Genomic DNA, 21,005 nt, shown 5'->3' with positions numbered 1-21,005 from the left:
TTGGTTACAAGCTCTCTGTAATGAGACATCTGGGGTCTAAAAGACCCTGCATGTCTCCCCTGTGCTCCACTGAATATAATGCAATGCACATCACACTGCATTATATTCTTCTTATATTCCTGGATGGCTGGGGAAACTGTCATCAGGGACCCGGAAGTGACGTCACACATCACTTCCGGGTCAGCAACAGTGACACCAACTACAGTGATCAGTGATAATACTGTACACTGTACTAATGACGCTGGATGGGAAGGGGTTGACATCTGGAGGCAATCAAGGGATTAACTTGATTAACATGTGCCTAAGAAGTGTACAGTATGTGTGTTGCTTTTACTCACAGGATCTGGCTCTCTTTTCTCCCTGAACTCAAAGTTGATTTTTAGGGAGAAGAAACAGCAATATCACTGCTTTGTGTTTGGTGTTCTGTGTGTCTGTAAATACCGAACTCTGGCCACAGCTGATCAGCAGATATTCAGCCAAAATCATTGGCTGTAAACTGCTAACAAACTCGTGCTGTGTCCAATCACAGCACAGATCAGCAGGGCAGCACGTGCGCCCAAGAACTACGAAATACACCGCAACAAATCAGTTTGTTGGGGTGCCTGGTTGTGCCGCTCACTAGCAGTAAATGTACTGTTAGCGGGCGGCAAATGGTTAAACATAAGGATGTGTATCAATTAACAAAGGCTTTGCCTAGGTTTTTATGGCATGGGAAAAAAGACTATGAGTATTAATATCTACTCTTTCCCTGCCCAAAAATAAAGGTGGTCTTGGTCTTCCCAATATTAGATTTTACAGTTTAGCTTGCTTATTGAGACACGCCTTGGACTGGCTAACCTAGTCATCAAGGTATTCTAACTTACAGTAGATATAGAGATAGAACAAGCCTATCCCTGGAATCTCTTTGCTTTATTACACACTAAGATGAGAAGTCTGCCTGTAGGTGGAATGCAGCTTGGTGCTGCGGCAATAAGTCATACAGTCAGGTGTAATATTAAACTTGTATTGAAGCAATGCAGCAACAGTTCACAATAACCAGTTGGTAAGACTGCCCAACCAGGTGCACGTACGGAACAGGTTCCAGCCAGAGTGACCACATGTGTATAGAGGGGCAGTATGTGGCTTGGCTGCTTTGTGCCTAATCAGACCAGAAGAGATGTGACTCTACACTTTCCCTCCTCATCAGCAACTTTTCCCTATCGTTAGTACTGTCCCTAACAGACGAGGTTGCTTTCCCTGCGCTACCCAGGAGGCAGGGCCTTAAATAGGCTCTGCTTGACCCAAGATGGCTGCCAAAGTCACATAAGGCAACAGCATCCAACCGGATCGCTTCCCCAATGGCCCAGAAAAAACATAGAGGAACCAGATTTCCCTGACTTCCTCTCCAGCTGCAGAGACACTGCTGCCGAACGCCACCTGCAGTGGAGAAAATATAAACTGCACCTGCCTACATCCCCCCCCCCCCCTTCAACAGATGCTGTCCTCATAGAGGGCACTGGCTTCCCTGATCCTTGGTAGAGACCCTTCGAATAGGTTCCTCAACAAGTGGTGGCTCAGGATGACTCAGGTGGCAAGGGGTCAGATGCGCCTTCTGCCTTATCTTCACCTGAGCCTGTGGTTAGATCCTCAGATGAATCAGCACAGTCTGTGGTACTGAACGGGGTAGATGGGGCCTCCAGGCTCTCCATTTTAATGGTGTCAGGCTCTAGGTCTTGGGAGACTGGAGACTCGAGTAGGAGGGGCATCAGGAACCAGTCAGTAGGAGCTTCATGTACTGGGGGAAGATCTGCAGCGACAAATGTCTCCCAGTCATTGATGGTCCTCCTGGGGCAGTCACCACTCGGCACACAAGGCCTCAGCATGTTTCGATGCAGTCTCTTTTTGACAGGATCAGGCCCCTACGAGACCAGGTGATAGATTAGGGTAGGTGGGAAAGACTTCCCCACCACCCAGTTCAGGGTGCGCTTACACTTGGGCTCCAGCTTGCTTCCTCTGGCGTGCTAGGTGTTCATGAAAAACACCTGGTCCCCCAGTCGCAATGACAGCCCTTCCAGAACAGGTTGAGGATTCATCTCTTTGTGCTTGTTCATCACCAATTTTTCGGCATTTAGCTTTCGGTCCCAATGCTCCTGTACCCAAGAGCTTAGTATTCTGGGTGGGAGGTGCTTCAGAGTTACCACCAAAATGCCAATGGGCATTTGGCCGTATTGCTGGAACATCAGTAAGAAGGGTGTATGCCCAGTGGCCTGTGTTTTTATAGGCCCACACCCCAGCCCCAACACAATGATCCCAAAGGTTCTGTTGGCTCAGTTTTAGAGTCCATAGCATACCCAGCATGGTTTGATTGAACACTTATGGGCCCCATTTCCCTGTGGGTGGTAGGGGGTGGTGTGGGACTTCCAGATGCCATTGAAGCGGCACAATTGCATCATGATCACGGATTCAAAGTCTGGACCTTGGTCTGAAAGGATCCATTTCGGACAGCCATAGGGTTATATGATGTGCTCCCAGAAGAGCCTAGCAGTGGAAACCATTGTTTGGTCTTTGGTGGGCACTACCACCACAAAAAGTGGTAGACTAAGAACATTGCATACTGATACTCAGACGGTGCTCTGGAAATTGTTATAAAGTCTATAGTTACTAGGGATGAGCTTCGTGTTCTAGTCGAACATACGTTCGACTCGAACATTGGCTGTTCGTCCGTTCGGCGAAATCCGAACATTTTGGTCCGTTCGCGTCAAATTCGTGTGGCGCTCACGGCCCACAATGCACTGCGATGCAGTGATCTATCTTTTATAATAGAGCTTGCAGTCAGTAGTGTTAGGAGTGCGTGCTGTCTGCGTGCTCTGTACCCAGTACATACCGCTATATCCACCTACATAGCTGTTCTCTATTTGAGCCCACTTGCCATCTGCAGGAGTTATTGGAAGTTGTGTGTGCCTCCAGCACAGCACAGTATACATCTGTATATACCCCTTTATCTCTGGTGTTCTCTGGTTATTGTCTGCGTGCCCTGACCGCAGTATACACCGCTATATTCACCTCACCTGTATAGCTAGTGATCTATCTTTAATAATAGAGCTTGCAGTCAGTAGTGTTAGGAGATAGTGTGTGCTGTCTGCGTGCTCTGTACCCAGTACATACCGCTATATCCATCTACATAGCTGTTCTCTATTTGAGCCCACTTGCCATCTGCAGGAGTTATTGGAAGTTGTTTGTGCCTCCAGCACAGCACAGTATACATCTGTATATACCCCTTTATCTCTGGTGTTCTATAATAAAGGCATCTGCAGGAGTTAGTGGGTGTTGTGTGCCTCTAGCACAATATACACTACCCAACTGCTGTTTTACCCAACTCCCTTCAGGCCATTACCATGTCTGGAAGGCCAGCAAGGAGAGGCAGACAGGCGCGAGCCGATAAAAGAGGGCAAGCAGGCTCTGTGTCTAGAGACAACAGTGCTGGTCGTGGACGCGGTGCATTGTCATCAGCACGCGGCCATGGGACATGCTTGTCCTTCTTTTCGGCAGCTGGACATGTTGAACCGCAACATGCCAACGACTTGGTAGAGTGGATGACCAAGCCCTCTTCATCCTCCTCATCCTCTCTCACCCAGTCTCAGGGTAGTAGCAAAGCAGCTGCCAACGCATAGTCTTCCCTCCTCTCAATGTCATCATCAGTGACTCCTTCCCTAGACCCACCACGTCCTCCTGAGGAGTCTCCTGAACTCTTTGAGCACAGTGTTGGGTACATGCTCCAGGAGGATGCCCAGTGTTTTGTGGGCTCTGATGATGACACTCAGCTAGAGGAAGGCAGTAGCGTGAGCGCAGAGAGAGGGGATGCTCAAGAAGGACAGCAATCTGGCAGTCATGTTCCACAAGCTGCAGCATACTGCCAGGTTTGCTACAGCGATGAAGAGGGAGGGGATGATGAGGGCACTGACTCCACGTGGGTGCCTAGAAGGAGAGAGGAGGAGGAGGAGGCACATGTCCAATGAGGCAGGATGCCCTCCGGGGGCCAGCTTAGGGGCAGCACACCGACTGAATCACACCGCAGAGCTCCGCCTGTGCAGAGCGCTGCCTCTGCGCGTTATTCTAAAAGTTCTTTGGTGTGGGCCTTTTTTTGAGACGAGTGCATCAGATCGCACCGCTGCTATTTGCAACATATGTCTCAAGCGTATCTCACGTGGCCAAAACATCAGCCGCTTGGGCACCACATGCTTGACCAGACATATGTTGACCTGCCATGCAGCTCGTTGGCAAGCGTACCTCAAAGACCCACACCAAAGAACAAAGCGGACCTCTCCTTGCTCCTCATCAGCTGGCATCTCCAACCCCACTAGACCTTCAGTCCTCTCTGAAACCTGCTCTGAGAGGAATGAAGGTGTAGAATTAGGTGTGTCACAGCCAAGTGCTTCCGGGAACTCTGCTAGCGGTACACCCACGTCCGATTATAGCAGGCAAATGTCCCTGCCCCCGCTGCTGGACCGGCGGAAGAAGTTCACTCCCAGCCATCCACATGCCCAGCGGTTGAATGCTAGCTTGGCTAAATTGCTAGCACTTCAACTGCTGCCTTTTCAGTTGGTAGACTCGGCCCCCTTCCGTGAGTTTGTACAATGTGCGGTTCCTCAGTGGCAGGTCCCCAAACGCCACTTTTTCTCACGGAAGACGATTCCGGCTCTCTACCGGCATGTGGAAGGCAATGTCCTTGCCTCGCTGGACAGGGTGGTCAGTGGTAAGGTGCATATTACCGCTGACTCATGGTCCAGCAGGCATGGACAGGGACGTTACCTGTCTTTCACGGCCCATTGGGTCACTCTTCTGGCAGCTGGGAAGGATGCAGGACAAGGTGCAGTAGTGTTGGAGGTTGTTCCGCCACCACGCCTCCAAAATGCTACTATTGGTTGTGACACACCTCTCTCCTCCACCCCCTCCTCTTCTTCTTCCTCCATGGCCTCTTCCAGTGCTCTGTCCTCAGAACCAGCGGTGCTCCGTAGGCGTTCCAGGGGCTACGCAAGTACGCAGGCAAAACAATGCCATGCCGTGCTTGCGCTGGTTTGTTTGGGGGACAGGAGCCACACTGGGGTGGATGTTTTGTCAGCTCTGCAGGGGCAGGCCGAGAGGTGGTTGACGCCACTCCAGCTTAAGCCAGGAATGGTGGTTTGCGACAATGGCACCAACCTCCTCTCCGCCCTCCGACAGGGACAACTGACCCATGTGCCCTGTGTAGCTCACGTCCTTAACATGGTGGTGCAGCGGTTCTTGGGCAGGTACCCCGGCTTACAGGATGTCCTGAAGCAGGCCAGGAAAATCTGTGTGCATTTCCGCCGATCATTTAATGCCTGTGCTCGGCTGGCTGAGCTCCAAAAGGAGTTGAACCTGCCCAAGAACCGCCTTATATGTGACATGCCCACCAGATGGAACTCAACATTGGCCATGCTGCAGCGGCTGCACACGCAGCAGAGGGCCATCAATGAGTACCTGTGCGACTACGGCACCAGGACAGGGTCAGGGGAGCTCGGTTTTTTCTCACCACGCCAGTGGGGCATGATCAGGGATGCATGCACTGTCCTGTCACCATTTGAGGAGGCCACAAGGATGGTGAGCAGTGACAGTGCATGCATCAGGGACACTGTACCTCTTGTCCACCTCTTGGAGCATACACTGCGTGGAATAATGGACAGGGCACTTGAGGCAGAACAGAGGCAGGAAGAGGAGGACTTCCTTGCCTCTCAAGGCCCCCTTTATCCAGACAGTGTTCCTGCTGTGCCACCCATCACACAGGAAGAGGATAAGGAGGAGGAAGAGGAGGAGGAGGATGATTGTGTCAGCATGGAGGTGGAGGCTGGCACTCAGCATCAGCATCAGCAGCAGCAGTCTTGTAGGGATGATTTACAGTCCCAAGAAACACGTGGACTTGTACGTGGCTGGGAGGAGGTAGCTGCGGATCATGTTGTCCTTAGTGACCCAGAGGACTCCGGACCGAATGCCTCAGCTAACCTATGCTGCATGGCCTCCCTGATCCTGCAAAGCCTGCGGAAGGATCCTCGTATTCTTCGGATCAAGGAGAGGGACCATTACTGGCTGGCCACTCTCCTTGATCCACGGTACAAGGGTAAGGTTGCCGACCTTATCTTGCCATCGCAGAGGGAGCAGAGGATGAGACATCTCCGGGAGGCCTTGCAGAAAGGTCTGTGCAACGCGTTCCCAGAGACTGGGAGGTTACAAACTCCTGGTCCTGGACAACGTGTTGCTGAGGCATCGGTCAGAAGGAGGGGTGGAGAAGGTGGCCGTCTGACTGATGCTTTCAGACAATTTTTTAGTCTTCAGCCCCAAGGTATGAACGGTTCCAGCACCCATCGCCAGCGTCTGATTTACATGGTGCAGGAATACCTAGGGGCAAGGTCAGACTTGGACACCTTTCCCACCGAAAATCCTCTGGCTTACTGGGTCTTGAGGATGGATCACTGGCCAGAGCTTGCACAGTATGCAATTGAGCTACTGGCCTGTCCTGCATCCAGCGTTCTTTCGGAACGCACCTTCAGTGCTGCTGGTGGCTTTGTTACCGATCACAGGGTGCGCCTGTCCACTGAATCAGTTGATCGACTGACCTTCATCAAGATGAATCAGTCTTGGATCACCCACAGCTACCAAGCACCTGAAGCTGATGTAACCGAATCATTTTTTTTGAAATACCACATCCCTTCAAGACTGCCTATGCTGATGCTGAGTGACTGTCCTGTTATGTTGATTGTCTATCCTCTTCCTCCTCCGCTGATATGTTGGAAGAACATTTCTGGTTCTGGTTGATGCCATCAGCCCAATTTTTCTGCCCCTGTTTAACAGGGGCGTTTAAGTACAATTTTTGATGCAATGCTTTGCAGCAGGGCTAATTCCTGCAATAAAACTAGAGTATATGGGAGAGGTTGCAGTGTCGTGGCACCAGCACCAGTGCCTAAGGCCCAATTTTTCTGCCCCTGTTTAACAGGGGCGTTTAATTACAATTTTTGATGCTTTGCAGCAGGGCTAATTCCTGCATTAAAACTAGAGTATATGGCAGAGGTTGCAGTGTGGTGGCACCAGCACCAGTGCCTAAGGCCCAATTTTTCTGCCCCTGTTTAACAGGGGCGTTTAAGTACAATTTTTGATGCAATGCTTTGCAGCAGGGCTAATTCCTGCATTAAAACTAGAGTATATGGCAGAGGTTGCAGTGTGGTGGCACCAGCACCAGTGCCTAAGGCCCAATTTTTCTGCCCCTGTTTAACAGGGGCGTTTAAGTACAATTTTTGATGCAATGCTTTGCAGCAGGGCTAATTCCTGCAATAAAACTAGAGTATATGGCAGAGGTTGCAGTGTGGTGGCACCAGCACCAGTGCCTAAGGCCCAATTTTTCTGCCCCTGTTTAACAGGGGCGTTTAAGTACAATTTTTGATGCAATGCTTTGCAGCAGGGCTAATTCCTGCAATAAAACTAGAGTATATGGCAGAGGTTGCAGTGTGGTGGCACCAGCACCAGTGCCTAAGGCCCAATTTTTCTGCCCCTGTTTAACAGGGACATGTAATTACAATTCTTGATATAATATTTCACAGGAGGGCCCCTTCCTGTGCCCACCCAGAGTAACGGTGAGGACTTATAGTGTTGTGGCACCAGCACCACAACCACCAAAGGTCAATTTTTCTACCACTGTTCAACAATGGCATGTAATTACAATTCTTGATATAATCGTTCACAGCAGGGCGCTCCAGCGCCCACCAAGAGTCACTTTGAGGGCTTACAATGTTGTGGCAAAACCAACACCTTGTTCCGCCATTTCTGCAGAGCATATAGGGCAGGCCCCTACTTTCAAACATCCAACTTACAAACATCTCCTACTTGCAAACGGAAGGAGACAACAGCAAGTGAGATGAAAAAAGATGGACGACAAAACAAATTATACAGGGGTGATAACCCTTCCCTATGTTTTCCAAAAAGCCTAAAAATAGTTTTTTGGACTGGAGCTACACTTTAAAAATGTACCAGTTGAAAATTACAAACAGATTCAACTTAACACAACAAACCTACACAGTCCCTGTCTTGTTTGCACCGCCTGTATACTGCTGTTCTGAGTATATAGGGCCTGGGGGCCACACGCATTTCCTTTTTTTAATATGGGTACAGGGTTCCCCTTAATATGCGTACAAGACCCAAAGGGGCTGGTAATGGGCAGGGAGGGCGCTACCCTTGCCATTTTTCTCAATGATTTTCAACCATATTGCAGGAACCAGATATAACATTAAAACCGCAAGCAGTTTTAAATGGTGTTATTTCCGTTAAATGTCATTTTGTGCAGGGACTGTTCTAAACACGGGAAACACGTGGCACTTCACAGGCATACTACAGACACCCCCCAGGCACCATATTTAAAGGAATATTTCACTTTTTTTTTTTCACTTTAATCGTCATTAAAATCAGTGCTCCCGCCAAAACGGCCATTTTTAAAAACATTTTAGGCATTGACCCATGTCCCCTGGGGCAGGAGCCAGGTCCCCAAACCCTTTTTAGGACAGTATCTTGCATATTAGCCGTTAAAATTAGCACTTTTCATTTCGAACGTTCGAGTCCCATAGACTTCAATGGGGTTCTAACGTTCGTTCGAATTTGGGGTCCGTTCGAAAGTTCTGGTGCGAACCGAACCGGGGGGTGTTCGGCTCATCCCTAATAGTTACCAACTCAAACGGGTCAGAGGTGGTGACGGTCATGGGTGTTACCTTCCCAGGAGATGCTTTGTTTATGGCACAAATTTTTCACTTATGGCATGCTTTGTGTACCCAGTGTGACAAATGGGGCAAAAGAAGTATCTCTGAACCAGTGACTCAGTCTGACTTTTCCCCCGAAGTGGCCCCCCGTGGCGTGAAGCATTTTACAGATTTCCAGGATATGCAGCTGGGGGACCACAACTTGAAGGACATCTCATTGTTCAGAAGGGATGTGGGCTTGCTAGTAGAGTACATTGTCTGGTAACTCTAGCTAATCCCATTGTTTCAGGATTGCCAAGGCAACAGGGGTCAACTTTTGGAACTGCAGAGAGGTAGGCCTTTACTTCCACGAGAGGTAGCACTGTACTTGAAAGAGATTTGGGTATTTTAGTTGGATCTGTGTCTTTTTGTTGGATCAGTGCCCATTCCTCCCAGCTGTAGAGCTCTGCTGCCGTGGCCCTGCAGATCAGGATCTTGTTCCTCAATGGTACACGAGGCAACAGGTACAGGCAGAACAAGAGCAACCTCTATGTCTTCCATGTCCACATCCTCTCCTGAGCGCTCCACCAGGAAGCGGTATAGTGCATTGGCATGCCCTGTTGAGCTTCCCCAGCAAGTAATGCATCTTAATTTTAACCTGTGTCAGGCAGGCTGTCCACTTCTGCTCCAATGCCCCAGATTTTGCAGTTTCTAGGTAGGCCAGCAGGATGTAGTCAGTAAACCTCAATGTTGGCCCAGTGAGGTACTTCACACATTTTTCATAGGCTCCTGCTGTCATAAGCGATAACCCTCTCTTGCCCTTCCTGCACTTGGGCCAGGACAGCCCCTAGTCCCTGGAGGCTTCTGTCCATGTACTGTACACCTAGAAGGACTGGGTGTCGTCTGCATAAGACATTAGTGGGGCAGAAGTCAGCCTCTGCGAAGTGTCTCACTAATGTGTGCCATTGGGCTTGTATGGAAGTCTTTTCACTGGGTACTATGCTTGCACAACAGCTGGGAAAGTGGGTTGGCTATCTGTGTTAACTTTGGGATAAACCATCAGTAAGATCCTACCAGACCTAAGAAGGAGCATAACTCCATGATGGTTTTTGAGAGTTGCCATTCTTGGACAGCCTGTGCTTTGCCTGGGCCTGGGGACACACTTCCTGCTTCAACCACATGCCCCAAGTACTATATCTTTTGTAGCATGGGACTCTTTCTGGCTTGAGTTTTAGTCCGTATTTCAGAAAAAATAGGTACAAAAACCCTGTGCTATTATTTATAAAAGATAAACTTGTGATAAGAAAACAGAAGAATTAGGTAAAGCGCTTTTGACCACCTTGATTATCGGGCCATTGCATCAGGTGAAGAGACCCCCGATTGGGCACATGGGGCGACACTGTTTGGTGGCAGTCCATGGTGGAAAATGTCTTATACTGTGGTATATTTACCTATACTTGTGGCATATGACGTGTGGTGGTGTTTTTTTCTGGACACTGACAATCTAATTGGATGATCTAACCTAATTGGATGATATATGGGATTGTTCTCATGTTTTTTTTTTACTTACAACCTCGTTGGATGAAGTATGGGATTGTTTTTACGATTTTTACTTTTTTCTGCACATGATTTATGATAATTGTTTACATTTATGAGCTTTGTTGTTTATATGCACATTTAATAATTGTATTAAGCAGTGCTTCACTGATAGTAGATATACTTTTATTAATATTAGTCTGTATTGTGCCTAACAGGAGAACACCTGGTCCAGATGTTTCACATGTTCCTCAAATGTCTTAGAGAAGATGATAATGTAATCGAGGTAAATCAGTACAGTCTTGAAATTGAAATCCCCAAGACATCTCTATTAGGTGCTGGAAGGTACTGGGGCGTTACTGAGGCTGAAGGGCATGTGATTAAACTCAGACAGTCCTAGGGGTGTAGTAAAGGTGGTCTTCTCCTTGTCTTGGTCCCAGACTGAGACCTTCAGTAGCCACTGGCCTGGTCTAAGGTGGAGAAAAATTTGACTTGTTCAAGCATCATGAGAGATTCCTCAACCCGAAGAAGGGGGTAGGTGTCCCTGTGAGTTCATGCGTTGAGTTTGCGATAGTCCACACAGAAGTACAGACTTCCGTCTTTTTTGCACAACTACACAAAGGGAGTGGCCCAGGGGCTGCGGTTTTCCTGGATCACCCCACCTCGGAGCACATTGTGAAGTTACTTGACTTCTTGGCATGACACTGGTGGAATGTGGTGATATAGTTCCCAGATGGGCAGTGTATCCCTTGTATGAATCAGGTGGTCAATGGCTTTAGTCAACCAGTAATCCCTTATGACTGGTGGCGAACACCAACAAGTGCTTCTCCAATAACTTATAAAACAGTCTCTGCTGAGATAAAAATTCTTTAAAGGTCATATCCAGCTGTTTCAATAGAGACTTGTATTGGGACTCATTACAAGAAGCTATATTTGCCTGCAAGAGGGCAAGAGGTGTCACCTTCAACTCGTATAGGAAGATTATTACCCTCTCGGAGACACAGCCAACATGGATCCAGCTGTTCCCGGGCTCCAAACCTTTATACATATTCCATGACAGTGACCTCTGATCCAGTGTCAATCAGACTATATGCCTCTCGCTCATTAACTAGGGTGGAGACCATGGGGCCTGCAGCAACCACCCCTTCAGCTTTGTTGGGACTTGAAGTTGTCTATCCCGGGAGCTGTCCCTTTGCCCTGGGAATTAGTTGTTTACGAACGGCCTAAATCCAGACCGCCTGCAATTCTTGGATAGGTGTCCATAGTGGCCACACCGCCAGCATTTTTGGGCCTCTTTGGGATCCCTGAGCAACCGGTTCTTGCTTCTATGGGGTGGGAGTGAGGTGTTCTTAGAGGCAGCTACCTCCTGTTTCAAGGTGGTCAGATCCTGAGCCAGTTTAGTCAGGGCTGTTTGCATGGCAGACAGGTGTGAAGGTGCAGGGTCTCCTCTTTGAGATACACTGGTTCAAACTTCTTGGTTTCTGCCATGGTTGCATCCGCTTCCTCTTGTTTCCACGCAATAACATCCACCACTGCATCATTGAAGGAAGTGGTTGCACCCTAACTTTCTCCTGCAGGGCCCTCTGCACTGGGCCAGAGAGTCCCGGAGCTAGCAGCCGTAGGGGATGGGCGCAGGGACGGCATGACATGTGCTGGACCGCACAGTCGCCGTCTTTAGGGGTAAATTAGGGCCGCTTTAAGGAGGCCAGGTAGGCGGAGCCAGCGTTAGCTCCATGATTGCAGTGTGTGCTGCGCTCATTCACAGAGCGGAGGAGGAAGTGATCCCCACCCACCCTCCCTAGTTTTAGAGTGGGGGTCCTTTGTTAGGGTTTTTTTTTAGTGCTCCAAGGGGAGCCAGGCGGTTCTTTGGGAATTTTAAGGTAATAATGGGAGGTACGGGTAGTAAACTGTTGTACCCATCCATGGATGGGGGTGGTTTAATGGTACTTCCAGGTTACGAGGGGTTAACCTGGAAGGGTTAAAAGGGGTAGGTCACTGCGACAATTTGGGTATAGCCTCCGAGACAGGGGATTCCATCTGGAGGTCAAAAAGTTCAAAGTCATTCGCAGTGACCAGTATGTTATTATGCTAGTACCCATGACCCGTTTAAAGGCTGGGAAGGTTTACGGTTATTTTAAAGTTATTTATGTTATTTATGAAATAGATTTGTTAAATAAATTACGGCCGGATGGCCATTTAATCCATATGTAGTCCAGTCGTTTGTTTAAGGTGGGTTACGGGAAGTGGAGAAGGGAAATTGTAGGAGTGAAAGGTATAGAATACACTGGGCTTAGAGTCCTACAGATGTCATGCCTTCAGACCAGAAATTAATTGGTCCCTCAGTATGTGGTCTGAATCAGCGATGTAAGCGTGTCCTTTTTTTTTCTCTGCACCTCCAGAGGTTCTGCAAGGCCACTGCATAGTGAGTGAAGCTCCCATCCTCCTGCTGTACCTTTTATGCAACTCAGGGAGTGGTAGCTTCTCCCTAAATAGGCCCTCCAAAAGTGACAAGATCTGTTCTAGCATAGTCCATTCCTCCTCTGGCAGTGCAATCATTGCACGGTGGGCATCAGCCTCTAAGCCATTAATAGCCAGCTCTGCCACCAGCCGGGCCAGACCTGGTACAGACACACAGCACTCTTCAGCCTCTTCTCCCACTCTGCCAGAGGAATGTTAGAACCATTATACGTTGTTATTAGGGCTAAGGCCAATCCTAGTGGAGCCATGCTGGAGCTCAGGCCTCCTTCTGCACCTCTTGCAATGGACATATCCTGCAAACTACACCAAGTGTAGGTGGTGTGTTGTAATAGTAAACTAGTATTGATGCAATGCAGAGCGGGTTCCAGCCAGAGTGACAGCGTCTATAGAGAGGGGCAGAATGCGGCCTGGCCCTTTTGTGTCCAATTGCAAAGATGGCCAGAAGAGCTGCAACCCTACATTTTCCCTCCTCATCAGGAACATTTTCCTACCGCTTGTGCTGTCCTTAACAGAAGGGGTTCCTTTCCCTACGCTACCCACTGGCATAAAGCGCACCAAACTCGGGAGACAGGGTCTTAAATAGGCTCTGCTTAACCCAAGATGGCTACCAGAATCACATGGGGCAATAGCATCCAACTGGATTGCTTCCTTAGTGACCCAGGAAACCATAGAGGAACCAGGTTCCTCCAGACTTCCCCTCCAGCAGCATCGCCTCTGCAGTTGAAGGCCACCTGCAGTGGAGAAAACTACTTCTGCCTACATGCCTCCAAGTCTGAAGCCTAATTTACTTTATAGGAATACAATAGTAGCTTGGAGAGAGTTGAGGAAAAAATAAGGAATGCCTTACTATGTATCAAATTTCCTGCCAATTCAGGATAATCCATCATTCCCGCAGAGTAGAGATTATGCAGTTTTTAGAACCTGGAGGCAGAATTGGTTGATTGTAGCATACTAATTCTTACTCATTAAAGTTAATTGAAATGATCGCTATGGAATTTAATATTCTGAGACAGCATCCTCTCTACAACTTACAAACATCTAGTTACCTAGGGTCCTGTTGTGGTAATAGGCTTTATGATTACAAGCCAACCTTTTTGGGCAGGTTGATAGGAAACGGTATCTATGCTAGATCTGAAATATACTAGCCTTTGATATCTCTTGCAAATCAGTGGGAAATATAAACATAAAAAAAATGGCGTGCTGATTGTCCCCATGAATATCTGGTGGAAAAATTAGTGGAGGAATACAACAAGGTTAGGAGGACCATTATAAACGAGAGCCAGAGAGAAACTGCATTTAAAAATTTGACCTCCAGAATACTTTACCCCCTTCATGACCAGATCATATTTTGCTATTCAACACTGTGCTACTTTGGCAATTGCTTGGTCATGCAACACTGTACCCACATGACATTTATATAATTTCTTTCATATAAATAAAGCTTAATTTTGGTGGTATTTTATCACCACCATTTTTTTACATTTATTATTATATAAATAAAAAAATATAAAATATAAAAAAATAATAATAATTTTCTACATTCTGTGGATAAAACATATCCAATAAAATCAAATTTCTTCATAAAATGTATTCTGCTACATGTCTTTGGTAAAAAGCAAACTGCGTTTTCGGGGACACTAGTATAGTTCTGATCATGATAAAGATACTGATCCATACAGACACTATACTACTAATGGTGTTGAACAGAGACTGGCAGTGTGACTGTGATAGTGTGGCAGGAAATCTGACACAAACTGACTGACACTAAAGTTGCTAGTGACCCTAATACTGTACTAAGGCTGGTTAACAGGAGTGATCAGGATGGCAATCGAAGGGGTTAACTGTTGCCTAACAAGTGTATGCATGTGGATGTGTGGTGCATTTACGTACAGATCTAGCTGGAGTCTCTCAGTCTTTCAGTTCTGAACGGTAACTAAAAGCAGGAGAAAATCCAGCCAGAACCTGTGTGTTGTGTTTACTGTTGTGTTTACTCACCACAGCCAATCAGCAGGTTTACAGCCAAAATAATTGGCTGTAGCCTGCTGACAAACTCGTTCTGTGTCCAATCAGTAGGGGGTGCGCACACGAGCGCCTCTAAACCAGGATTCTACTACCATTGACTTCAGTGGGGTTTGGATTAACATTCAGAACTTAGAAGCAGTTCAAAGAACCTCCAGGAGAACTGAACCCAGGAATGTCCCACTCATCCCTACACCCTTCAGTGAGATCTCTGATGTCTAACAAGGACTGACTTTTGCCTAAAACATTTTCTGCACTCAGGGCACGAATACAGCTTCTGCCCAGTGTGAATTCTCTGATGTCTAACAAGGTCTGATTTATTTGAAAAACATTTTCCACACTCTAGGCAAATATACGGCTTCTCCCCCGAGTGCAATCTCTGGTGCCTAACAAGGTATGATTTACATGTAAAACATTTCCCACACTCAGAGCAGGAATATGGCTTCTTCCCCGTGTGCAATCTCTGATGTATAAGAAAACTTGTTTTCTGTGAAAAACATTTTCTGCATTCGGGGCAGGAATACGGCCTCTCCCCCGTGTGAGATCTCTGATGTATAACAAGGTCTGATTTCTTTGTATAACTTTTCCTGCACTCAGGGCAGGAATAAGTCTTCTCCCCCTTGTGAGATCTGTGATGTACAACAAGACTTGATTTTGATATAAAACATTTCCCACATTCTAGACAAGAATTAAGCTTCTCCCCGTGTGAGATTTCCAATGTATGAGAAGGTCTGATTTCTTTGTATACGCTTTCCCGCACTCAGAACAGAAATATGGCTTCTCTCCCATGTGAGATTTTTGATGTCTAACCAGGACTGATTTCTGTGAAAAACATTTCCCACACTGTGGGCAGGAATACGGCTTCTCCCCCGTGTGAGATCTCTGATGTACAACAAGACTTGATTTCTGTATAAAACATTTCCCACATTCTGGGCAGGAATTTGCCTTTTTGCCTTTGTGAGATCTCTGATGTACAGTAAGACTTAATTCAGAGTTAAAACTCTCCCCACGTTCAGGACAGGAACATGTATCCTCCCCCTGGATTCTGCCACCATCCCTCACAGTACGAGGTTGCTCAGAGTCAGAGGGATTTGATGGTCTATCCACACTGTGAAGTCCTCCATCCATAGCTGAGCTCATTGTCTTTTCTCCTGTACAATCTCCTGCGATGTCTTCATCTTCCATTTTACAACCTGGAGATAAAGTGAGATGATCCTTTGAGGTTTCCCGATGGCGTGTCCTGGAAAAATATCAAAACATGATCATTATATATGAGAGGGTTCATTCACTTAAATCAGCCTTTCTCAACCTTTTCAACACAGAGGAACCCTTGAAATAGTTCTCCAGTCTCGAGGAACCCCTGCTAAAAATGAGAAATCTACAACTCATAATACAATAGTCTGATGGTCAGTGGGAAGAATGGTCCTTACACTTGTGGACATTGGGAATAATTACCTCCTTACAGATAGCTAAAAAGATTAATAGTGTCAGTGGGAACTTATCTGAGAGGTAGAAATGGCCCAATGCTGAAGGAACCCCTAGCAATCTCTGGAGGAACCCTAGGGTTCCATGGAACCCTGGTTGAGAATCAAGATTCCTGGATCTGGTAGACTTGAGTGAGCAGATGAATAGGGTTTAGAAGGACCAAGCAGCTAGGTGGGACTTTATATGAAGCGCAAGGTGTGTAGAGCCAAGCATGACCATCCCCGATTAATTTAGACAAAAAAGACAAAAAAGGTGGGACTTTATATGAGGCATACACCCAGGAGATAACACGGTGATTAGTGAATATGGCAGGTACCCAAAAATAGTATGAAAAAACCAAAGACGCTGCATATAAACATCACATGACATCAATTGGCACTAAATAATTTAATTGTATATAAAAATTAACAAAGGAATAATATCATAGTTCATACTATAAATACTATAAAAAACCCAAATTCATTAGAAACTAGTCTCTAATATTGTAACAGAAATGTAATTACTAACATGACCAGTTCATACTGTAGATATTGTAGAAAACAAATTCATTCAGGGCAGATCTCTATGATAAATACAAGGCAGACCCTTACACCACATAGCTGAAGGTAAGCCTAGATTCACATTGGTATGATTTGGCATGCGATTTGACATGTCAAACTGCATGCCAAACCGGCAGCTATTGCCGGCAATGGCACAGTCCGAATCGGTGCAGCACCCATTTTGTGGCGCCACAACGATTTCCAAAAGTAGCCCCTCTACTACTTTTGGCGACTTCCGGGGGGGGGGGGAGAGCTTTTGCTACAAATAAGCCAATCTACTTATATATAAAAAAAAAAAAAACTATTCCATGGCCAAATCTGCTCTAGCCAAATCAACCGGCACAGAGGCTGTCTGAGAATACTGGGCTGTTCTGTAACACCACATACAGCTGTAAGGAATCCACCAAACCCATCGTTTAAAAGATTTATTTATTAGCAAAATTCAACATCTAAACAGTCAAACTGAGTTCTAAGTACTGTATTTCACTATATAACCTCAGTTTACAGTTAAAAATAAGTGTAAAATGCAAAACTCCGGTGGGTGTAACAAGATGTCCGCTTGCCCCCTTCTCACTGTATGCTTATGCCGCGTACACACGATCAGACTATCCGGCGGACTTAGTCTGGCGGACACACCACCGGACTGTCCGCCGGACTGTCCGAATGAGCGGACCTGCCCACACACAGGACTTTTGCGTCGGACTATCCGCCATATAGTCCACGGACTATCCGCCGTACTTTTGAAATGAACGGACTTGCCCACACACACAGAGGAATGTGCGTTCATTTTGAGCGCGCCTCCAGGTAGCCGGGACCAGCGAAGGAAGCTTTAATAAGGGGGCCCCGGATACCGGCCCCCCACCCTATGTGAATGAGTATGGGGTACAATGTACCCCCACCCATTCATCTGTGAAAAAAAATGTAAAAAAAACACAACACACAAGGGCTAAATTAGTTTATCGCACAGTTCCAGGGGTCTTCTTCCGTCTTCGGGGGTCTTCTCCCTGGACTCCTCCGCTATCTTCTGCTAGCTCTTTTACTAGCGGAGGAGCCCGGCTTTCTTCTTCGTCGCTGCCCGGGGGTCTTCTTCTGACTTCGGGGGTCTTGTCCCCCTCTTTGGTTCTTCTTGCCGGGCCACTGCGCCTTCTTCTAGCTCGTTTACAAGCGGTGGCCTGATCTTCTGTCACCATCTTCTGTTCTTCTCTTCTTGAGCTGTTGCCTCGTTGCTGTCTCCAGTCACAATGACAGGCACGCGGCGTGCGGCGACTTATATAGGGACATCGCCAGATGATGTCCCCACCCATTATGATGTCACAGTCCCAGCGTCCTCCCGGATTCCAATAAGCCTCCTGCCCGCAGACCCCGACAACCAATGGCCAGGGTTGTCGGGAAGAGGCCCTTGTCCTCATCAAAATGGGGACAAGGTGCTTTGGGGTGGGGGGGCCACGCAGCCCCCCTTCCCCAAAGTACCCCCCCATATTGAGGTCATGCGGCCTGGTACGGCTCAGGAGGGGGGGCGCTCGCTCGTCCCCACCCCCTTTCCTGACCGGCCGGGTAGCGTGCTCAGATAAGGGTCTGATATGGACCTAGAGGGGGACCCCCATGCCGTTTTTTCGGCGTAGGGCTTCCCCTTTAACTCCATACCAGGTGACGGGGCAGCAACATCTCCTTCACTGGCCCCGGCTACCTGGAGCCGCGCTCAAAATGAGCGGACTTTTCTCTGGGTACGGCGGACTAGCACACACACGGCTGTATTGTCCGCCGAAATGCGAGTCCGGTGGACATATTTAGGTGCAAAACGTCTTTCTTAGTCCGCCGGACTTTTGGGTAAAAAAAGTCAGCCAGAGCCCACACACGGGCGGATTGTCCGGCGGACTTGAGTCTGACTTTTCCACCGGATTGTTTGATCGTCTGTACACGGCTTTACTGTGGGCGAGTGTGGGGTGTAGCAAGATGGCGGCGACGTAACGACACGTTACACATTCTGACGAGTCGCCAAATCTGATGAAACACAGGCAGAGAGGCACTGGCTCACAACAAGGGACTTCTGAGGGAAAACAATATGATGGAGGGCTCACAGGTTGCTGGGTGTCTCTTTCATAGTGAGAGGATTCTGGAAATGTCCCCATGTAACTGTTGCGCAAATTAGATTTCAATACAACCCCAATCTTAATCTCGTCCCTCGTTACAAGAGACGGCTAAAGTGAGAAGGAGACACATCTCCAAAAATGAAGAGAATGTTCCGGCCCCATAAGTGGGGGAAATGTTCTGCCCCCAAAGGGGTTAATCTAGGTTTCCACACTATATATGTGTGTATCATCATCCGCTGGAGATAAAAGACATCACAGTGACTATGGAGGAAGAGGACGAACATGACAGGGGGGGGTTACTGGGTGTAAATAGAAAATAAGATCTTATTACCTCCTCTGCTGCCACTTTCAGCAACGTCTCTTCCTCTCTACTTCCTCCTGAGTAATAATGGGGTAGAACGTATTCGGATCGAGCCCCGCCAGGAAGTCGGCACTGCAAACCGCCAATCATAGGCAGCGTGCGTATGTGCAGCTGTCAGTCAGGAAATACCTGACTGCCTATGATTGGCGATGTGCAGCGACAGCTTCCTGGTGGGCTCGATCTGAACACACTCGAGCCCATCACTACTCCTGACTCAGAGGGGTCTGGTTTCAAGGTGGAGCTCCACCGACGACAGGGAGCACGTGGCCTCCAATCTACTTCTTTTTTTTTTTTTAACAAAACAAAGGTGAATCATTGCAGCTAAAGCTCCGCTGTTGCAGGAAACATGTGGCCTCCACGTCACCTTTTTTCATTTTTAAATGAACTTTATTGTAACAAACAACAAATACGACCATACTACAGGAAGTGGAGGTCACATGATTTCTGTGTAGAGTGGAGCTCCAGTGACTGCTGTCTGCAGCAGATACTGATCAATTCTGTTGGGATTTGCAGAAATACAAGAAGATATTTTTGGGTGGTTTTGTACTTTCTGTTAAAGTGCAACTCCTTAAAGTAATTGTAAGGTTTTTTTTTTCTAAATAACAAGCATGTAATACTTACCTCCGCTGTGCAGCTCGTTTTGCAGTGTGGCCCCGAACCTAGTCTTCTGGGGTCCCCCGGCAGCGCCTCCCCACATCAGATAACCCCCTAATAGAAGCGCTCTCCCGGGGGGGGGGAATACCTTGCGGGTGCGCTCCCGAGTCCATCATTCGGCATCCATAGACGCAGAATGTAGGACTCGCGCCCCCCCCCCCCCCCCCCCCACATCACTGCATTTGATTGACAGCAATGGCTCCGCTGCTATTAATTTATCCAATCAGGACACGAGCACACCAGCTCTGGCTCGTTCCCATTGTGCAAATTACGGGGCTCAGGTAATTTTAAGGGGGGCTCGGGGGCACTGCTGCATTAGAATTTTTTTTTCAACTTAATGCATAGAATGCATTAAGGTGAAAAACAAGCGAGGGTTTACAACCCTTTTTTTTTGTAAACTGGATTTGTTTGTAAAAGCAATTGTTTAACACCCTCTCTGGCCGGCTTCTTAGCTCTTGATTGGATAGATTGATAGCAGCGCAGCCATTGGCGCAGGGGGGTGGGACCGAGTCTGGCTTTCTGAGTCTATTGAAGCAAAAGCTGGACTCGGGAGCAAGCCCACACAGTTACCCCGAGGGAGAAAACTTCTCCTCTGTGGTTTCCCGATGCGAGGAGGAGCTGCGATCGCCGCTGAGGGACCCCAGAAGAGCTGGATCGGGGCCACTCTGTGCAAAACGAACACAGTGGAGGTAAGAATGATATGTTTGTTATAAAAAAAAAACACAAGGGTTTAGTAACCCTTTAAGTCTACACATTTATTTGTCTGATGGAAGCCAGGCATCTTCTCTCCCTGCGTTTCTCAGATCTGGCTCATACGGAGGCAAAACACAGGGCAAACTCGGTTTTCTTGGAGGGAGGCAAAAATGGGAAGTTGCTGGTGAGATTAATGGCTGTAGACAATTAGATAACATCCCCGTTATTGGAAGCAAGGGTGGAGATCTGGTCAGTGACCCTTTAGACGTATTGGGAGAATTTAAGGATTACTTTGCGGAACTTTATGCCCCTATTCTGAGCTATAAACCTGCTGCTTTGGATGTCCTCTTGGAGGGTCTAACCCTCCCGAGGTTATCTGAGGCCGAGCAGCTGGAGTTGGATGGTAAGATCACCCATAAGGAGATGGTTGCAGCTATCT

General features: G+C 47.7%; 1 protein-coding gene across 1 annotated transcript in view; it reads right to left on the bottom strand.

Annotated features, from left to right (window-relative positions):
- Window positions 1–21,005, bottom strand: part of LOC143989513 (uncharacterized) — a 283,774-nt gene that overhangs the window by 35,837 nt on the left and 226,932 nt on the right. Inside the window, 2 exon segments of the mRNA XM_077489650.1 lie at window positions 14,941–15,325; window positions 15,493–15,984. Of these exon segments, the coding sequence (XP_077345776.1) occupies window positions 14,941–15,325; window positions 15,493–15,984 (877 nt within the window).

This window comes from Lithobates pipiens, unplaced genomic scaffold (assembly GCF_037356315.1).
Source record: "Lithobates pipiens isolate NorthernLeopardFrog02 unplaced genomic scaffold, aLitPip1_a1.2 Scaffold_18, whole genome shotgun sequence".
Classification (NCBI taxonomy): domain Eukaryota; kingdom Metazoa; phylum Chordata; class Amphibia; order Anura; family Ranidae; genus Lithobates; species Lithobates pipiens.
Note: the sequence above shows the minus strand (reverse complement) of the source record. Positions and strands in the feature narration are given on the sequence as shown.